The sequence below is a fragment of the Myxocyprinus asiaticus genome, chromosome 40, assembly GCF_019703515.2.
Source record: "Myxocyprinus asiaticus isolate MX2 ecotype Aquarium Trade chromosome 40, UBuf_Myxa_2, whole genome shotgun sequence".
Classification (NCBI taxonomy): Eukaryota; Metazoa; Chordata; class Actinopteri; order Cypriniformes; family Catostomidae; genus Myxocyprinus; species Myxocyprinus asiaticus.
Window position 1 is genome coordinate 12,408,299 of NC_059383.1, and position 22,202 is coordinate 12,430,500.

At 38.5% G+C, this 22,202-nt stretch overlaps 1 protein-coding gene across 4 annotated transcripts in view; it reads right to left on the minus strand.

Annotated features, from left to right (window-relative positions):
- Window positions 1-906: 906 nt before the first annotated feature.
- The window catches only part of LOC127431062 (delta-sarcoglycan-like), a 355,719-nt gene continuing 334,423 nt past the window's right edge, over window positions 907-22,202 (minus strand). For all 4 annotated transcript variants that reach the window (XM_051681292.1, XM_051681294.1, XM_051681293.1 and 1 more), the window contains exons 7-8: window positions 8,061-8,184; window positions 907-4,216 (exon numbers count right to left, since the gene is read on the minus strand). In XM_051681292.1, coding sequence (XP_051537252.1) covers window positions 4,043-4,216; window positions 8,061-8,184 — 298 coding nt within the window. In that variant the 3' untranslated portion in view covers window positions 907-4,042. The remainder of the gene's footprint in view (window positions 4,217-8,060; window positions 8,185-22,202) is intronic.

Here is a 22,202-nt window from a genome sequence, read left to right on the forward strand (position 1 = left end):
GCTGTAAAAGTTGTTTCAGTTCATGTTAACTAATGACAAGTAGTTCATGAATTAAAACAAATACATAAATAAATAAAAATACAACCTTACTGTGTTACTGAAAATGTTAATATGTGTTTAGCTTTTGGATTTGTATCACTTTGAGAAACTGTTATTGACTTTTTCTTTTATCAAGTTTATTGTTTTAGTTTAGGTTGCAACTCAATTCATAAATACAAACGGTATACATTAATTATAATAAATTTAATACAGACATACTGTATATACTGTATATAGCTGACATATCTCTTTGCATCAATAAATTTCTCTCTACAACCATGTATGTTTTGCATAGAATGTGTGAGGACTTCATCATTAATGCCCCCCCCCCCAAAAAAAAGAAATACAAATGAAAAGAAAAGAAAAGAAAAGAAAAGAAAAGATAAAAGGTTCCAGTTTTCACAAAATATTAAGTTAAAATGTTTAATATGTCTCTGGATTTCTGCAAAGTGATCAAGAAAAATAAAATAAAATAATAATGATAATAATAATAATAATAATATTAATAATAATAATAATAAATGCTGCACACAATTTTTAAGTCGGCAAACCAAAAGAATAAAATTAAAATAAAATATCCAATCGTTAGCTGTATTATTAAATTCCCAATTTTATTTACACAAATGTATACATATGGGAGACTTATCGAGTATAGCCGTCACACACTGAAAGCTAGGTTATGCTAGAGTGGTTATGTATTTTTATTGTAAAAAAAAAAAAAAATTATATATATATATTCAATATTTTGTGCTCCTTGTACAAATATTTACATATGCATCATTGAAAATGAACATCTGAGTAAAGCTAAATGTCTTTTTTGGAAAAGAAAGGAAACTAAATGCTGGATCTTTTCCTGAACACTCAAAATGGCTGTAGAGAAAACTTTTATTTAGCACAAATATTTAATTCATCAAACAAGATAATGCACACATCAAACAACAGAAGTTTCATCCTAAAGTCCTGCTTTTAGTCGAGTCGTTTGAAACAGGGAGGTACTGTATACAAATTACAGATATGTTTAAAAGAAAAAAGAAAAATGTGACAGTAGGGTGTAAGGTGAAACTAGTTCATATGATATTTTTTGCTCAAACAAGAAAAACAAACAAACAAAACAATAGAAAAAAAAATGAAAAAATGAAAACTGGGTTTTCATCTCTGTCACTGGCTTCCATCTTTTCTGTCTCATGCAAGAGTTCAGCACTAGCAATCTATCACTTCACACACAGCACACTATCAAATTTCAAATTCCCCTGAAAATTCAAAAGAGAATGAATATGATTAAGCCCTTCTGTGATGCTGTGTCTTTCCCTACAGATTTCCCAGTGTTTCTGTCTCCTTTCACTACCCATAGCAGTTAGCATGTTAATAGGGTGTCAACAATTGCTAAGTGCTTCAGCTTTTCAACGCAATGATCACAGCTGTCACTCCTCATCGCTTCAAATTTAGTGGGTTCAGTGCTAATGAGGTAAAGTGACAATTACATACATTTTTTCTCTCTTTTTGGCTATGTCACAGGGATTTTACCAGCTGGGGTGTGAAACCACTGTAATTTAGCAGGAGAATTCACTGGGACATTATGGTCAATTGATATCTAAATCAAAAACAATGTATCCATTTTTATTTTTAATTTTGGCAAACAAATGAGATACAAATCTATAGATATTTGCAGAGGTGAAGCAAGAATATAAAGATACAATTTCTGTAAAAAAAAAAAAAAAATCCTGCTTGATGACAAAGGAATAGTTCACCCATTTAAAAAAAAAAAAAATTGTCACTAATTTTCGGTTTTGTAAATACAATTATTTAATTATTTAATTTTTATACACAATTTGCAATCATATTTAATCAAACTACACAGCGATCACTCTTAGACTTTATATATATTACAGTTTCATTTTTCTTTTTTTAATGCATGATTTTCTGTAAAGCTGCTTTGAAACTGTGTGTTGTGAAAAGCGCTATACAAATAAAAATGACGACTTTTATTCAGGTTTGACAGACGGTAAGATCTTTTGTGAATAATGCCTTAAATTTTAGTCTGTTCATCACAAAGCTACCGTATGATGTAGAATACTGTATAGCAGGGTGATCTCGACTATTTGTAGATATTTATACGCAGTGTTCACACGTATACGTTTGCATGTTTGGATACACGTGAAATGTGTGTATGGTGTCACAAATGTTAGTAAACAATGGTATATCTCTAAAATTGTTCAAAGGATGATACTTTATGTTTCTAGATGCTGTCAAGACGATGATATTGTAAATGCCCATGTCCAAGCAAACACAATTTTTTATGTGTGATAGAACCACACTTTATGTATGAATACGTATGAATAATAATGATAATTTGTTGAAATATACATGCTAATATATACATATAGTGCATAAGTCATATGGACTGCTTTTATGACACTAGTATGATATTGTTATTCCACTTTTATGGTGCTTTCTTACATGGCATTTAAAGTCACTTTCCACTTTCATTGTATGAAAGAGCTGTTTGGAGATTCAGCCTTAGATCTCCTTTTGTGTTTCAAAGAGCAAATAAAATAATTCTGGGTTTGAACTGCATGATGGTGAGTAAATGATGACAACATTTTCATTTTTGGGTGAACTATTCCTTAAAAACATATTTATCGGTGTAGATATTTTAACTGGTGTCATTTATAATTTACTAGTATAATAAAGTCATGTTACATTTGTCACACAAGGCAAACAAATTCCTCATTTAATCTTGGGAAATGTGAACTTCAATTCCTACATTTACAACAAATCCAAAATATATGACAGAATGACAGTTTTGCTTTTTTATTTGTTTGTCTCTGGTTTGTTTATCCCATTTAAGTGTTAAATCATACAGAAAGAAGAAATAAAACATTTATAATCAACTTAATATCACACATACACAGTCAAAAATGAAAATGTTTCTCCCAAACTCAACTAGCTTCATTCTGTGCCAACCCAAAACTAAAAAAAAAAAAAAAAAAACAAAAAAAATCAAATCACACTCTCTTCTCCAGTCCAAATTAAATACATTATCAGCAACATAACAAGTGAGTTATTTTCAGCTGGGGTCATTGGGTGTCAAAAATGTTCTCTCCACTTTTCACGCAATTAAAAAATTATAATTCGGGGGAGCACAAGGCAAGTAACCTAAATTAATGTAAGTCTCCTTTTGTAAATAAAAGTCAGTGGGATGTGCTTCTCATCACAAGTGCATTGAATTAAGGCACAGGCGCTGTTCTCCTTTTTGAACAGTGTGGATGCATGGGTTCAAACCCAGTGCAAGCGCAGTTTGGGTACAGGTGATCACCATCATAGGGAGGTGTCCCATTGAAACATCAGTTTGTTGTGTGTTGCGAAAGATGGCTGTAGATGTTCATCAACAGGATGGAATAATAGTACAAATGTCATGTTACCAATAGTACTGACTTCAGGAAAGAAAACTGAATATTGTTTTTAAGAGATAGTTCAAACAAAAATGAAAATTTTATCATAATCTACTCACCCTCATGTTGTTCCAAACATGTATACATTTCTTTCTTCCGTGGAACACAAAAGGAGATGTTTTAAAAGAAAACAATAAAAATGGGTTTGGAACATCACAGTGGTGAGTAAATAATGACACCATTTCTATTTTGGTGTGAAAAAAAGGTGCTATAAAAGATAAGCATCCACAGGACTCTCTTCAGTGAAATGGCTCCAAAATAATAATAATAATAATACTAATAATAATAATAAATCTGGAAGAGAAAATGCAAGGTTTGGATCTGAATGGCAACTGTCATCATGTTCTGGTGATCACCTCGAAAGTTTCTGATTCAGATATTGTTTTGCTCTCAGAGCGAATGTCACTCCGAACTGTTTTCACGAATCTTGAGAAAATCCTTGTCAAGTTCTTGTAAAGGTTGAATTTTTCAAGAGGAACAGGTCCTTTGTATATGCAAGTGTACTATGTATGTGTGTGTGTGTGTGTGTGTGTAAGTGAGTTTGTAAGTATTTAGAGGCATATATTGTTGCTGATCTGGCAAGTGGAGCCAGTTCCTGCTTGTGATAAGAAGAGTTTTCCACTGGGACAAACACACACCTCGTAGACAGTCTGTCTGCTTCCAGAGGGGGAGGCTTTTCCCTCTGGTAGACGTAGGAGCTTGATTTTTTTGGCATCCAAGCTGATCTAAAGAGAGAGGGAAGGAAAATCTGAAATGCATTTCATCACTTCACAATATAGCCATCCTACCTAAACATTGTACACAGGTTCAGGGTCCAAAAATATCTGTTCACTCAGTAATTTTTGTGTATGTTTCACTGGCTGATTGACAGTCAAGTTACTGGTGGTTACTTCAGTTGTATACTCTCCCCAAAGCCAATTTGCACTCACATTTGGTGCTTGGTGAGTATTTATTTTGGACCCTTAAAATATCTTTTCATTTTCATTTTAGGGTTCTATGAAAAAAAAAAAATATGTGAGACCTTTGGATTTATTTGGATTTCTGCTGAAGTTTTTTTTTACAACATTTGGTAAGAAAATAAAAATAACCAAGTTTAAACTTTTATACTGTAGCTGTATTGGTTAAAAACATATTTTTAGTTAATGGCAAGTTAACATAACACAAAGTATAATATAATAATTTACACTAAATATTAAACATGGAAATTAAAAATAATTTGGTAGATTTACGCTACTAAATGAGACAGAAACAGATCATAACACTATTTATTATTACTATTATTATTACTCAAATTATTAATAATAATAATAATAATAATAATAATAATAATAATTATAATAATAATAATTATTATAATTATTATTATGTTACTATAATAATAATAATAACACAACAACTATTGTAACTATTACTATTTTATAATTTAAAATAATAATAATGATGATAATAATAATAATAATAATAATTATTATTATTATTATAATTATAATGATAAAAGGTCATATAACAACAACTATTATAACTATTACAACTATATAAATAATAATAATAATAATAATAATTATTATTATTATTATTATTATTATTATTATTATTATTATTAATAATCATAATATAATAACATTTCAAATTCAGATTTTAAGATTTCTTCATTACTATCTACAGAACTTCTCTGATAAAGGGACAGTTTACTCAAAAATTATAATTCTGTCATCATTTACTCATGTTGATCCAAACTCATATGACTTTTTCTTTCTTTTGTTGTACACTAATGGAGATGTTAGGCAGAATGAATGACAGTTTCAGTCACCATTCGCTTTTATTGTATAGAAAAATATGCAATGAAAGTGAACGGTGACTGAGGCTATCACTCTGCCTAACATATCCTTTTATGTTCCACAGAAGACCTTGGAACATGGGGGTAAGGACATAATCACAGAATCTTTATTTTAGTGTAAACTATCCCTTAAACATAAGGTCCACCAAACCAAAATATTCATTTCATTGAACAAAATATCACATCTGACAAAGTGTTCATCTAAGTCAAGTCCCCTAACCTCCTTCATCCAAGCAATCATAACAGTGTCAGTGACATAAGCACTCCAGTAAGTCTCAGTTAGACACACTTTTAGCACTTCCCCCAAGCTGCACCTGTTTCATTTCTCACTTTCTGTTTTCCCTGGGACTCTTGAGAAAGCAAGTATTACCAAGGCTGGGTGTGGGTATAAAAAGGTAAGAAGAGTCATTACTGGAAGCTTCAATGAAGCATTCCCATCAAATGACCTGAAACACTTTTTAAGTAGGGGTCTCAGCTGACTTCCCCAGACATTTGCTACAGAGCAAATCTGAGTGATGGAGGGATTTTTTTTCTCCGAGTCGGCTAATGCGCAAACCTCCACACTAATTGTATCAGAACTGTCAAGGGGGCACTCTGAGTGAGCGGGCCGGTGGAGGTGCCCGTTTCTCCAGGTAAAAAGAGAACAACAAATGAGAGTGCTGAAGGGTATTGGAGTGGAATATGCGACAGATAGTATAAAGTCAAGAAAGCATAACCTGAAACTAAGAGTCCTGATGTCACCTAACTGGGCTGGGTCTGTATAGATCAGAGAATATAGAACTCACTTATCTATATTATGCCACATTCGATTACCTCTTTTTGGGAGACAAATATTCAGTCAACATGCCTTACAGGGATAGTTCATTAAAAAATTGAAATTCTGTCATCACATACTTGCCCTCATTTTGTTCCAAACCCATATGACTTTCTTTTTCTTGTGGAACACAAATGGAGATGTTAAACAGAATGTTAGCCTCGGTCAACGTTCATCATTGTTCCCTACAATAAGTGAATGGTGATTGAGGCTGCCATTCTGTCTAACATCTTTTGCGTTCCACATAAGGATAGTCATATGGATTTAACACGAGAATGAGTAAATTATGACAGAATTAAATTTTTTGGGTGAACATGAAATCAAAACAACCCTATTTACCTTCTTAACACACATTCTTTATTTCAAGCGTGAAGTGTGGTTCAAGCGCACGTACATTTGCATAGGTTTCCATAAACTCTGAAACGTACAATACTGAAATATTCACAGCATCTTAAACATTATTATTTTACATATGAACAACTTTAAAGATGTACAAATGTTTACGAATCCTTATTGAATTAATGAATTTTGAATTAATGGAATTAATCGATTTATTTTATTGTATTTATAATAAATACATATCATATTAATATAATGCAGTTGACGCATTTACTTAATTATGACAGTTTTGTTCTGTTATGTGTGATTTCTGGTGCAGTATCCAACTTTTTTCAAAGGGTTCCATCATATAACCAAGACTAAACTTTAAACTATTAAAATGAATAACATTCTGTAATAGTTTAATCATTACTTAATTTAAATTATTAAGTTTGCCATGGGACACAAAAGGAGCTTTCAGAATATGCGGTGTCTAAAAAAAATAACAACCATAAAATACAACACAAAAGCACAACTAAACAGTCATAAAAGTAATTCATTCTGTTTATGCACTTTAATCCAAGTCTTCAGAAGCCATATGATAGCTTTGTGTGAAGAATGGACCTGAATTTAGATCTTTATTCAATGATCTTCAACAGTCAACTCTCACACACATTTAAAGAGAATGAAAAGTTGCCACCTCAAGAAGCATTATAACGTTTTGAAATTTGCATTGGCTCTTGCATGTTTCGTGACAGACTGTGACCTGTCAAATTTCGGGTGATATATTTTTTTTTTAATGATTTTTTAATGAAAACTTTCTGCAATTAATAACATTAATTCCACTCTCTGCCTCATATGAAGCTATTCTATGCTAACAGAGAGCACTTTCAATGCAGCACATTGTTGTTTTGTTTACTTGTGTACTGTATTTTTTATATTGTTGAAAAGTGGTTATGTTCAGGGGTAGGGTAGGTTTAAGGGATCTTAAATATCTCTAAAATAGAAAAATGTAAATTATATAATCTATTCACATAAATAATTCTTAAATAATTTTAAATTTCTAAATCTGTAAATACGGTATGTACAAATGTTTTCATGTTAGAGTCTGTCAGTACATCCATTTTGTAGATTTAAGTGTCTATCCAAATGTACAAAAATGTACATTTAAATGTTATGTACAAATAGCTATGAATAATAATTAGATAAGGCTAGACATACAGCTGCAAATATATGTTTAATTAATTTAAAGACATATGGTGATCATTTAAAATGCATTACAGCTGCCATCAAATTCCAACTGTGCCTCTTAAAAGATCATCAACACATCATTTATCATTGCATAACCAGTCTGTATATGCTTGATCAAGGATATTTGTGTCAGATAACTGTCACTGACGCAATGTTGCATGAATGTTTAGCTAAACTTCTATCTCCCTCTGAAGATGAGTAGAGAATATATGGATGCAGATGGAACACTTTTTTTGATGATGACTAATGGCAGATGGCAGTATCACAACCCAGAGCAGATCAGCTATAGCATCACGCCCATTAGCATGAGCAGCGTTTGGACTCCTTGCAGACAATGGAGGACAGTTACCTCTCCATCTTTAGACTCCAGCCGCAAATCGCTCCTGCAGGTTGCTTGGAAATCACCTGCATCAGCTTCTATTTTCACACCTTTAGGGGCCTCCATGTACAGAGAACGTGTGGGAGACTCGAGCCTGAGAAAAAAAAGAGATATCGCCAATTATAATCACTCTCCAGTAAAAGGGAGAGTTCACTCGTTAAATAAAAACATCAGTCATCATTTACCCTCCTTCATGTCAATCCAAACACTTTTGACTTACTTTCTTGTGTGGAACTCAAAATTAGTTATAGCAGAATGTTCAAGCTGCTCTTTTACATATAATGAATGTTAATGGTGACCACAGTTGTTCCTTGTTTGTAGGAGGGAAGAAACTAAGGAGTAAGAAGTGTGAATTGAAGCAAGGCCAATCTGATGCAAATTAGCATTAATAATAGACTGCTAGGTAAGGAGACCTAGCTCAGAAAGGATCTGAAAAAGAACATTAAATAATTCATTTGCTGGCAGCCTGGGTGGACACGCTAAAAGTTGTGAGAACTATTTTGGAGTTTAAACAAAACAAATAGGAGTAAAATTAGGATCATTAGCTTGATCAAACACAAAAGCACCCTTCATTATCCTGAACCTGGCATTCATGCTTTTGAATTTCAAACAGAGCTGGCGTCAGCAAGATATCTGTATTCAGTGTAAGGTAGAACAGCGACACAGGTGCTGTCAAAAGAGAAATTTAAACAGATAAGGTGACACTGAGTTTCTGCACGACAGTCGTGCCTACCAGGGATAAAAGGGAGTTGACTAATCGGTCATATGAAAAAAAAAAAAAAGGGAAAATGCAATTTACCCCCTCTTGGGTTTGAAGGAAATATTAGTATAGAGGCAACACTGTATGTGTTTAGCCCAGCAGCAGGAACCTCTACAGTTAGATGTACATGTATGTAACATGTCAGTATGTATGGAGAGAGAAACTTACAAGAGAATAGGGTCATCTTAGTTTATTTAATTTGATTATATATATATATATATATATTATATATATATATATATATATATATATATATATATATATATATATACAGTGCTGTGAAAAAGTATTTGTCCCCATGTTTTTGTGTATATCTCATACTAAATTGTTAAAAAAATTCAAACTAAATCTAACATAAAACAAAGGCAATCTGAGTAAACACAAAATACAGCTTTTAAATGATAATGTTATTTACTGAAACAAAAAAGTTATCCAATACCATCTGGGCCTGTGTGAAAAAATGTATTTGCCCCCTTATTTACTAAATCTATGAAACTGCATTCATAATGGGGTAAGCTGGACACACCCATGCCTGATTACTGCCAGCCCTGTTAAATCAAATAAACAAATAAATAGAACTTTTTCAGCTGCATGAAGCTGGTTAAAAGGTCTCACCAAGTAGCACACTATGCCATGGTTGAAATAAATTCCAGAAATGATGAGAAAAAAAAAAAAGATTTAAATACATCAGTCTGGTAAGGGTTACAACACTTTTTCAAAGGCTCTGGGACTCCAAAGAAGACAGTGAGAGCCATTATCTCCAAATGGAGAAAACTTGGCACAGTAGTGAACCTTCCCAGAAGTGGCTGACCTTCCAAAATTCCTCCACAGCGTCGACTCATCTAGGAAGTCACAAAAAAGCCAAGGACAACATCCAAGGAACTGCAGGCCTCTCTCGCATCAATAAATGTCAGTGTTCATGATTCCACTATCAGAAAGACACTGGCCAAAAATGCCATCCATGGAAGAGTGGCGAGGCGAAAACTACTGCTAAACCAGAAGAACATTAAGGCTCGTCTGAATTGAGAAAAAACACACTTTGATGATCCTCAAACCTTTTGGGAGAATGTTCTGTGAACTGATGAGTTGAAAGTGGAACTGTTTGGAAGACAGGGGTTCCATTACATTTGGCATAAATCAAACACTGAATTCCACAAAAAGAACACGGTCAAGCATGGTAGTGGTAGTGTAGAGATGCTTTGCTGCTTCAGGGCCAGGAAAAATTGCAATAATTGAGGGAAACATATATTTTGCTCTCTACCAGAAAATCCTAAAGGAGAACGTCCGGTCATCAGTCTGTGAGTTGAAGCTCAAGCGCAACTGGATTATGCAGCATGACAATGATCCAAAGCATAGGAGTAAGTCCACCTCTGAATGAAAGCAGTAGTTTAAATTTGTTCATGTCTGATGCTATGGATATTAGTCAGAATGCGCTTCTTTCAGTACCATTTGAACCAGTGCATATCATAGTAAAACACTAAGGGGCTGATTCACTAAACAGTTGCGGCACTTTTGCGCGTGGTATTTCAGCGCAAAAACCTGCATCTTATTCATTAACCACCCGCAATCTATTTTAGCAGGCACAACCAGAACTAAAATTGCGCTGCGTCTTGAGTATTAAAATGAAGTCATTGTCATTCCTTTCCGTGCAAACACGCCCCCTTTCTAAGCAAATCAGGCTCATTGTAGATTGCACTTCATTCACAAAAATTGCCTGGCACAACTTAGATTGTGCTATTACCGCCAAATGAAAGTGGATGGTAAAATGAATTTTATTTAAAAGAGGTATTTGTGACACTGGTAACATTTTTATCATATCAGCAGTAATTAATCAAAAAGAAAATGCGTGGTGTCGTCAAGTGCACGATCTGCCTATTTATGAGATGATCCAGGCATCTGGATCAAAGTGATGCTGTTCAGTCCTACAGGGTGTATCAAATACGGTGGTCTGCGGAATCCTCCATTATAATGCTCTCAGAATCGGAACGAAAGATCAGAATTGCACGTGCAAATTGCGTTCAGCAGTGATTTAGTGGGTACATTTGCAACGTTGCCTGATCTGAATATTGTCTTTATTGAATTGGGTGCTAAACCTGAACAGAGAGCGTGTGCAAAAAAACAGCACTATTACCGGCTGCAATTCATTCTTAATGGATCTGCCCCTAAATAACAAAGCCAAAAGATATGAAAATGGGTGTGTAAGGGGGTTTAGAGGAAAGGAGGAGGCGAGAACCGGCTTGACAACTTAAATAATAATTTATTAAACAAAAACACACAACTAAAAACACAGCACAGCTGTCTGTAATTCTCTCTCTCTCGAACTGTCGTCCCCGGCCGCCTTTATCCCTCGCGCGCCCCATCAGGCTGATTGGGGACCGGGTGTGTCTCATTCCAGCCCGGCCCCGCCCTCCTCAGCACTACACTCCTCCCGGCGTTGCCTCAGGCCGGGGAGCCCCCGGCATGACGTACATCCCCCCCCACCCTTCCTCTCCGGGTGGGGGGGCGTGCCTTATGCCCCGACTGCCGGCGGGTCCTCCCCGCCTTCCTCGACCTGGGAGGAGAAAAAACAACAACACAAAATGGCGAGGGAAAGGCCAACACGGAGCGGCAGAGAGAGAGAGAGGAGAGAGAGAAAAAGAAACTCACCGGTTCTCTGATGCGCCGTCGCGTGGTCCTCGATCACTACTCCACCCTCTCAGGCGGACTGCAGCCGCTCCTCCCCGGGCGGACCGGAGTCAGACCTCCGACCCCCAGCGGACAGAACGCCCCTCCGCGTTCCCGGCGTCCCGTGGAGACTCTCCTCCGCCCCTGGCAGCGGCCCTACCACTCCAGGCGGTCGGGGAGTCACTTCCCTCCTCCCCCGCGGACGGCGGTCTTCTCTCGACCCCTCCGCGTTCCCGGGGGACGGCAGGGCACTCCTCCGCCCCCGGCAGCGGCTCCCTCGCTCCAGGCGGTCGTGGAGTCCCGTCCCCACTCGCCTCGCGGACGGCGGCCGTTCCCCGCGTCCGGGTAGTCGGGCTACTCCGTCCCCCGTCGGACGGCAGCGGCGCTCCCCTGGGTGGACGGCAGTGTCGAGGACTCTGCGACGGGAATCCCTCCTCCTTCCCGGGTTTCGGCACCAGTGTAAGGGGGTTTAGAGGAAAGGAGGAGGCGAGAACCGGCTTGACAACTTAAATAATAATTTATTAAACAAAAACACACAACTAAAAACACAGCACAGCTGCCTGTAATTCTCTCTCTCTCGAACTGTCGTCCCCGGCCGCCTTTATCCCTCGCGCGCCCCATCAGGCTGATTGGGGACCGGGTGTGTCTCATTCCAACCCGGCCCCGCCCTCCTCGGCTCCACACTCCTCCCGGCGTTGCCTCAGGCCGGGGAGCCCCTGGCATGACGTACATCCCCCCTCACCCTTCCTCACCGGGTGGGGGGGCGTGCCTTATGCCCCGACTGCCGGCGGGTCCTCCCCGCCTTCCTCGACCTGGGAGGAGAAAAAAAAAAAACACAAAATGGCGAGGGAAAGGCCAACACAGAGCGGCAGAGAGAGAGAGAGGAGAGAGAGAAAAAAAAAAAAAACCTCACCGGTTCTCTGATGCGCCGTCGCGTGGTCCTCGATCACTACTCCACCCTCTCAGGCGGACTGCAGCCGCTCCTCCCCGGGCGGACCGGAGTCAGACCTCCGACCCCCAGCGGACAGAACGCCCCTCCGCGTTCCCGGCATCCCGTGGGGACTCTCCTCCGCCCCTGGCAGCGGCCCTACCACTCCAGGTGGTCGGGGAGTCACTTCCCTCCTCCCCCCGCGGACGGCGGTCTTCTCTCGACCCCTCCGCATTCCCGGGGGATGGCAGGGCACTCCTCCGCCCCCGGCAGCGGCTCCCTCGCTCCAGGCGGTCGGGGAGTCCCGTCCCCACTCGCCTCGCGGACGGCGGCCGTTCCCCGCGTCCGGGTAGTCGGGCTACTCCGTCCCCCGTCGGACGGCAGCGGCGCTCCCCTGGGTGGACGGCAGTGTCGAGGACTCTGCGACGGGAATCCCTCCTCCTTCCCGGGTTTCGGCACCAGTGTAAGGGGGTTTAGAGGAAAGGAGGAGGCGAGAACCGGCTTGACAACTTAAATAATAATTTATTAAACAAAAACACACAACTAAAAACACAGCACAGCTGTCTGTAATTCTCTCTCTCTCGAACTGTCGTCCCCGGCCGCCTTTATCCCTCGCGCGCCCCATCAGGCTGATTGGGGACCGGGTGTGTCTCATTCCAGCCCGGCCCCGCCCTCCTCAGCTCTACAGGGTGCCTATACCAATTTTCAGCAGTGTAACAAATTTCAAGTCAATTTCACTCTCACTGAGAACCAGGGGCAGAGCTAGGGGGTGGCCAGGGGTCATTTTATTTCTTGGGCACAACCACCACCACCACCAACCCCCCCCCCCCCCCCCCATGATATGCCACCACAAACTGAACGCTGGAATCTCTATGGCCACCCCTATGAAAAACTCTTGGCTCCGCCCCTGCTAAGGCTGACTTGAAGCCTGTATTTCAAATTTTCCACACCTCCATTGTCTAAGCTGATTATTCCCAGTGTGTTTATTCAGCAATTATGAAAGGACCCAAGGGCATCCTCCCAATTATTCTCATAAATACAGGCTGCAATGGGGCTCAGCAAGACAGTTCTGGACTCTTTTTAACTTGTATTGGACTGATGGCCAGCAGGTCATGACTAGCAGTGATTTCCTAGGCTACTTCCACAACCATATGCCTAGCTATTAATAAATAACTTGTGAAAGTAGAACAGACATGGCTGTTGAACAGAAAAGATAAGAGATACTGCAGAAGTTATACTAAATGCAGACTATAAAATGTGTTTTATAGCTTTTTGTTTAATAGAACGACTCTTCCTTCACTTCTATTCACTCTCTTCCCATTTTTTATGGACTGCAAATTTTTCAAAGGTGGTTCAGTCAGTCTGTACCTGTCACAGTCCAGTGTCTCAAAACTGTAATAATTTATATCTTTTACATTCTGGAAAAAGGTACTGAATAATAAAATGTGAAATCTGTGATGACAACATAGAATTGCAATGACAAAAGCATCTTGTGCCAAATAGCAGCAGAATTCCAGATTGCTACCTGACAAGCTTTTCAATCTAATTAAAAAGGATTGAATTTTACTTCTGCCTGCATTGAGAGTGTCATGCAAAATAATAAGACAATGGGTCAGAATTTCATATTTAGCCATTTATTTGTCATGAAAGTGGCTTGAATGTGAAAAACACTATGTCGGAAGAAAAAATTACAGCTGCACGAGTCAGCTGTCAGTCAAAATCCATATAATTAAAAAAATAAAAATCATGTACAATGACAGCCCTTACAAAAATCGAGAGTTCTGGCAAACTGGCAACAAACATGCATAAAATTTGCCATAAATTTGCCAATCATTATTTTCACATGCAAATTAGCTTTGTGGCAAACTCTTCATTGTCACAAAATGTTTACTGCAGGTACACCACTAACAGGTGAAGAGCTGAAAATGAATGGCAAACATTTGTGGCGAATTGCAATCTCATTTGCATGTGAAAATAATGAGTGGGAAATTTGCGGCAGTTTGCAACAAGTTTGCGGAAAGTTTGTTAGAACAACTTTTTTTTTTTTTCGTGACTCAAAGGTTCAAGAATTCACATCCCTCATGGAGAAAAATAGTGTCACACCATGAATTCGCTATTGGTGAACATTAAAGATGCTTTAAGCGATTTCCTGATGTAATGAAACAAGTTGCAGAGCCAAAACTTTACTTTAGGAAAAATTAAATGCAAAAATCATAGACAGTAAACAGGACAAAGTTGAATAACAGGAATAAATCACAAGCTACTTAGTCCAAATTCAGCAAGCAGGAACAAGTCCAAAATGAGAATGAGAAAACAGGCAATCGCAAAGCAAGTTAAAACCAAGCTCAGTATGGTGCGGGCACTTGATACCTCACAAGGTTTTTTACACTAAGTATAAATAGCAACCAAAAGCATCTTCTTGCAGTAAGTGCATATAGTGCAAATAGTGGCAGCTACTATTTACACCCCTAATACTAACATACAGTACAGTGGCATCACCGCAGTGTGTTAATTGTTTTTATTTAGAGTCCCACAGACACCCTAAACCCACCCCTAAACCTAATCCTTACCTTACAAAAATTAATCATGTTTTTTTATGGTTGATTTAAAAGAACCGACACAATAGAACATTTCATTCATTAATTGAAATCTTCGCTTTGACGCGATGGCATCATCGAAACGCACTTTATCATAACTTTTGGATTAAAAAACGTTCAATATAATAGCAATAAATGGAACGCTGTATGTAAAACATGTGGAATGAACATAAAAGATGCTAGCACAACTACATCGAACTTCATGAGACATTTGAAAACGTACCCAGAAAAGGTGAGCCAGGCTTTCATGCTGTGAAAACAAATGTTTTGTTGAAAAGTACAGAGCCCCGCACATGACTTGCGGGGAAAAAATATGTATTTTGTGGCCAAAAATTAAGAAATAGTTCCCACGACTTATTAATACCTGAGCAAGTTTTATTAATTAATTCCCTGGTTTTTGTTAAATCCTGGCCACATTGTACTAATTTTTTACCTCGTTTTAGTTAAATTGTGGCCACGTTTTACTAATTTGTTTCTTTATTTTAGTTAAATTGATACATTTTATTAATTCGTTTCCTCATTTTAGTTACAGTAAATCGTCGCCACATTTTATTTCGTGACCTCATTTTAATTTAATGTGACAATCGTTCATCCATTTATTACTCTTGCTCCCCCCTTGTAAAATGTTTCCCAAAAGCATTGTTATCTAAGAAGTGTGTAAAAGTGTTCGTAAATTAACGAGAGCTTTGAACCACTCTTAAATCCATTAAATGCAACTTAAATGCATCTTTATGGAATATTTCACTGTTTATCAAAGACAATGGGACATTTAATATATTGTATTAATATATTTTGATGATTGGAAAGCCATTGTAAACTATTTCAGAGGATTAAAATAGTGCTGAAAAATCGCTATGAAATCAATAGGCAGTCTCCACAGTCTGTGCATGCAACGTGAGGTCTACATATACAATACACATAATATAGTATAAAGATTTCCTCGCTCTCTTCCTCCTCCTCTTCTTCATTCCTCCAATGGCTGATTCAAATCGGCTTGCCTATAATCTTTTTACAAGGCAGGTCTTTTTACAACTCCAACCAGATGATCTATTCATATTTAGATAGGCCTATGAGTAGTGTAATATTGATGCCCATCATTTTAAACCTGTCCTGAGTGCATTTGTTCAGTTTCCAGCCAAAGTAACAAAACTTTAAGCCACGTGAGACCCCCTAATGATTCACATCGTATACATTCACATTACATGCATTTATTGAGTCACTCTCATTAATTTTTATGATTGAGCATCAGTACATCTGAATCTCTGTCTTTCTAAAGCCATCATTATGGTTACAGACAACTTCCATGTTTGTTAGTATTTCCACATTATTTTCATTTTGAGACGACAAACTCCTGGACACACATTGGCCAAAGTGATCAGTGAAAATTTGGACTGGACAGCTCCCATAACAAAGAAGTTAATTTCTGCTTTATAAGGAGCGATTTACGTGCTGGTTTGGGAAAAAGGCATTACTCCATCGTAAAATAACAAGCAACGTTAGTGAAGATGATCGTAAAAGCTCAAGTTGCAGAGTTATCGGGAAACCCAACCTCTATCCATAACAGCAGCCTTAGATGTCTCTTCAATACACAGTAAAATGATGATGAATTCATCAAATTGCGGGAACAAATTAATAAAACCTGGCTACGATTTAACAAAAACAAGGAACAAATTAATAAAACATGCTCACGTATTAATAAGTCGTGGGAGCGATTTCTTAATTAGTGGCCACGATACAAATATTTTTTCCCCACAAGTCATGTGTGGGGCTCCGTAGAAAAGTGCTTGAAATTAAAATGGCCCATTTTTCTGTGTAATGTGTGTCCATCATTGATGACATCCACACACTCCACTTTCATTGAATTGAATTTTAATATATTTTCTGTTATTTACAGTCAGATAAACAAGATGAAATATTCATTTTAATCACACATAGCACAGACTGATGTGATAAAAAAACAAAAGAATGAGAGGCTTCTCTCTTGTTAATAAACGAACCGCAACAGCTGTGCGAGTCTGTGAGTTGCATGTTAAATTCTTAAAGTGACAGTTCTATTTTAGTGCTTTGAACAAAAAATTAATGTGAACTCAATGTTATAACTTGTAAATTATACACATTATTTCAAACAGTGACACCTCATATCAAGTCTACTTTAAAGTGAATGGCATCTACACTAATTTTATTTTATTTCTTTCCCTGTCTAAACCTCGGGATTATATCCCAATGATGGTTTGAGTCTTGTTTTAAATGTTAAATGTTAAAAGTCTATAATACAGTCGTTGTTTATTGTCTGCAGGTTCACTGAATTCACCAAAGCAAAGGTAACTATGAGTTTTGAATAAATTAACAAGACAATCCCTAAAAGTAATCAGTTTTAATATTTCAAAACTGAATTGACCTTATAGACCTACATGGTTTATTAAACTAACCCGCTGATGATAAAGAACTATTGCCAAAAAATAACAAAGCCTTGACTTAGACTTGGCCTTGAAAGACTTGAGACTTGACTTGGACTTCACCTCAAAGTCTTGAGACTTGACTTGGACTCTATGGCAAGGACTTGTGAACATGTCTGGCTGGTGGCCTCACTGTCTACTCCACCAACAGAACCGACAAGAATAGGCTAGTGATGTGTGGACAGTTCTGGAGAAGCCAGTTTCCCCAAAGGCCATTTATTGCTCATTATTTTCTCGTAAATGTGCATTCACTGCCATTTATGACCCATTTGCCAAGCCTCTCCTGTTCATGTTCGCCTTCTGCTTGGGGTATTGGCATTGCACTTCACATGTTTGTTATAGTTAATGAGATTCTACTTTAATTACATTTTGATGAGCATCTGGGCATCGATCAGGAAAGGAAGAGAGCCTGTCCAAGAGTGAGGTGCCAACTACACGCACATTGATCTTCTTTTGTCTGTGTGTACTGTACTGTTCATTACATTGCTTACTGCTTGGATCTCGCCCTATAATGAGTAGTTTTACCTTTGGTAAAACTGCACATTTCAACACCAACACTTCCTTCAAACAAGCCTGAAATGCTACATCAAGAACAAGCACATATTTTGTTGTGACATTTGGACAAGACAAAGGCAGAAAATAACTACTGAATTGTGCGTAATTGGTCAAAGCTTTCAGAACAAACGGCAAGGATGATTATCCCCTCAAGAGCTCTCATAATGAGTGCTCTGATCTTTGGAAGCGGCAAGCTGATGAAGGTTGGAATTTTATCCAGATGATAATTACACAACAATGAAATTGGTCCAATATATAACTCTTATCTTTTCTCACCATAATACAGACCAATAATGTTAGAACAATGTATTTGATTGTCTACCACATTTCCACAATAATAGAGAACATTTGTCAGCATTATTATTTTTTGGAGTGACGGTTCCCGATAGCCTCTCAGACAACATAAACTGTATTCAAAGCCATTAAAAAGCACAGAGAACAGACACCATGTTTGCTTTAAGAGTCCTACTTATGAAAATTATGAGTACTAGATAGTATTGAAATATAATGAGGGTGGGTGGTATAACCAAAGTCTTATATCAAGCTATGAGTAATTCATTATCATGATAACAACAACTGTTCCCACGTCTATCTGTCAGTGGATCACCAGCTTTCTGACAGACAGGCAGCAGCTAGTGAGACAGGGGAAATTCATTTCCAGCACATGTATGATCAGTACTGGTACCCCCAAGGAATGTGTGCTCTCCCCACTACTCTTCTCCTTGTATACCAATGACTGCACCACCAAGGACCCCTCTGTCAAGCTCCTGAAGTTTGCAGACGACACTACTGTCATTGGCCTCATCCAAGATGACGATGAGTCTGTATACAGAAGGGAGGTTGAACGGCTGGCTCACTGGTGCAGTCAAAACAACCTGGAGCTGAACACACTCAAAACAGTGGAGATGATAGTGGACTTTAGGAGGAACACCCCAACATTGACCCCTCTCACCATTCTAAACAGCACTGTGGCAGCAGTGGAGTCAGTTCAACCTGCCACAGGCACTGCTGATACAGTTCTACTCAGCAGTCATTGAGTCTGTCCTCTGCACTTCAGTAATGGTCTGGTTTGGTTCAGCTATGAAATCGGACATCAGAAGACTACAAAGGACAGTTCGGACTGCTGAGAAGATTATAGGTTGCCCTCTGTCCTCCCTTTAAGAACTGTACACTTCCAGAGTGAGCAAAAGGGCTGGAAAAATCACTCTGGACCCCACTCACTCAACCCACTACCTTTTAGAACATTTGCCTTCTGGATGGCGCTACAGAGCACTGAGCACCAGAACCGTCAAGCACAGGAACAGTTTTTTCCCTCAGGCTATCCATCTCATGAACATGCCACACTGAGCAATAATTATGTGCAATACACAGCTTAGTCTATTTCTATTTATCCAACATACCCTACCTCTTCTGCCATACATTCCCTTGCATCTGTATATAACAGATTTGTATTTGTATATACATATATAGTCTTATTGTTTATTTTGATATATACTTATAATTTCTATTCACTTTTAATTTTTATTCTATTTTTTATTATTATCTCTGTCTTGTTTTTGTATTGTTTGTGCACTGGAAGATTCTGTCACCAAGATATATTCCTTTTATTTTTAAGCATACTTGGCAATAAAGCTCATTCTGATTATGATTCTGATATCAGGGTCAGAAATTCATGGGGGCTCGGGGCAAAAATGCCCCTGAAATTCTAAATGTGAGGACAAAAACACATGTAACAACATAAAGAATTCTTCTGTGCTTTATAACATCTGATTTAACATTCTATTCTAGGCTTAGATAAACATATTATTACATGAAAAATAAGATTACATTTCTCAGAGAAATTGTTTATAAATGTATAAAATTATTATTCTTATAATATTACTATATAATTACATTATTATTATTTGTATTTTTATTATAATTTTAGGTAAGGTGAAAATGCCACTGAAAATCGAATTCAGTGTGCAAATATTGTGCTTAATGGAAAAGTTAATTTCTGAAACTACAATATATAGAATTTTCTTTCTTCCTTTATTTTTCTTTACGGGAATTGAATCCCAAAAGGTCTTTGCCCATTCTAACCTTTTCTTTTTGTTTTTCTGTTTCAAAATTGGCTTTTAATTTGCAATTCTTCCCATAAGGCCTGCACCCCTGAGTCTTCTCTTTCTGTTTATGAAACAGTATAGTTTACTTTTTGAAACTGGTCTTGAGCAGGTAGAATTCAATAAAGCTGTCTGCTGAGGACATGTGAGGCATCTATTTCTCAAACTAGAGACTCTGATGTACTTATTCTCTTGTTTAGTTGTACATCTGGCCTTCCACATCTCTTTCTGTCCTTGTTAGAGCCAGTTGTCCTTTGTCTTTGAAGACTGTAGTCTGCACCTTTGTATGAAATCTTCAGTTTTTGGCAATTTCAAGCATTGTATAGCCTTCATTCTTCAAAACAATGATTGACAGATGAGTTTCTAGAGAAAGCTGTTTCCTTTTTTGCCATTTTTGACCTAATATTGACCTTAAGACATGCCAGTCTATTGCATAATGTGGCAACTCAAAAACAAACACAAAGACAATGTTAAGTTTCATTTAATGAACCAAATAGCTTTCAGCAGTGCTTGATATAATGGCAAGTGATTTTCTAGTACCAAATTAGCAATTTAGCATGATTACTCAAGTGATGGCTGCTGGAAATGGGGCCTGTCTAGATTTGATCAAAAATGACTTTTCAAATAGTTGTGTACTATACTTTGAAGCAACTATACTTTGTGATCAGTTGAATGCCACTTTGGTGAATTAAAGTACCAATTTCCTTCTGAAACAGCAAAATCTGTATATTATTCCAAACTTTTGGCCACCAGTGTATATATATATATATATAGTCACAAACTGCATCAGGAATGCGGACCCAACAGCAGGAATGAGGCAAAAAATAAAGATTTATTAAATAAGTAATAAAGCAAAACTCTCTCAAGGGAGAAAACAACTAAAGAGAAAAAATAAAGAACTTAAAACTGAAAAACAAATTACAAACTGGACAGGAGACAGAGCAACAAAACACCGACTGAACATAAGAAAAAAACGATCAGACAAACACAAGAGGAAAAGGAGCACGATCTATACATGTAGGACACATGAGGAACAGGTGAAGACAATTAACAAAAGGACTAAACGAGGGAGAGTGATGAGTGTAACGAGGAGGTGGAGTCAGGGAAGCACATGGCAGAACAACACAAAGCCATGTGCTACACACAACACTAAAACAAACACAAGTGCACATGGTGATGAAGGACCAAACTGCACTCACACAACACACAAGACTGACAGAAGAGTGCATGGCAAGAGGACTGAACCTGAAGCTATGCGCACACAAAAGACAAGACATGGAGCATGAATGTCCGGATCCCTAACCAGAACAGAAACCGAACAAGACTGAGTCTGGAGAACCTGGAGCCTGAGGCAAGATCTGAGCAGCTGGGTTCAGTAACGGATAGTCCTTGACCACTGGGCAGATGGGGTCAGTAGCAGCACATGACAGGACAGACCGGGCAGGGACCCCAGAGGGCTGGACAGACTGTTCATTTGGCCGCAGCTGGGCACATGGTGAGGTCCATGGTGACCACTGGACAGAGAGTGAGGTCTGTGGCAGCCGCTGGTGCGGGATCAGAATGGGCAGCGGTCGCTGGAGTAGGGTCTGACTGGATGTGGATGACCACTGGACTGGGGTCTGACTGGATGTGGGCAGCCACTGGACTGGGGTCAGACTGGATGGCCACAGGCGTAGGGTCAGCCTGAGCAGTAGCTGCAGCGGGCTCGGACCCCTCCTGGAATGCTGCAGCGGACCCTGATGCGGGGACCTTTCTCCTCTTCCCCCTCCTTCTCCTCTTGTGGGCGGAAAGAGCAGCGGGCTCCTCCGCCTCCTGGCGGTCCGTAGCAGACAGAGCAAGCTGGTCTTTGGCAGCCACAGGAGGCTGGGAAGGATTGTCGATGGTCACAGGGGACTGGACAGGATCATCAATGAACACAGGGGACTGGACAGGATTATCAATGGTCACAGGGGACTGAACAGGTTCATCAGTGGTAACGGGAGACTGGACAGATTTGTCGACAGCCACAGGGAACTGGACAGGCTTGTCAACAGCCTCAGGGAACTGGACA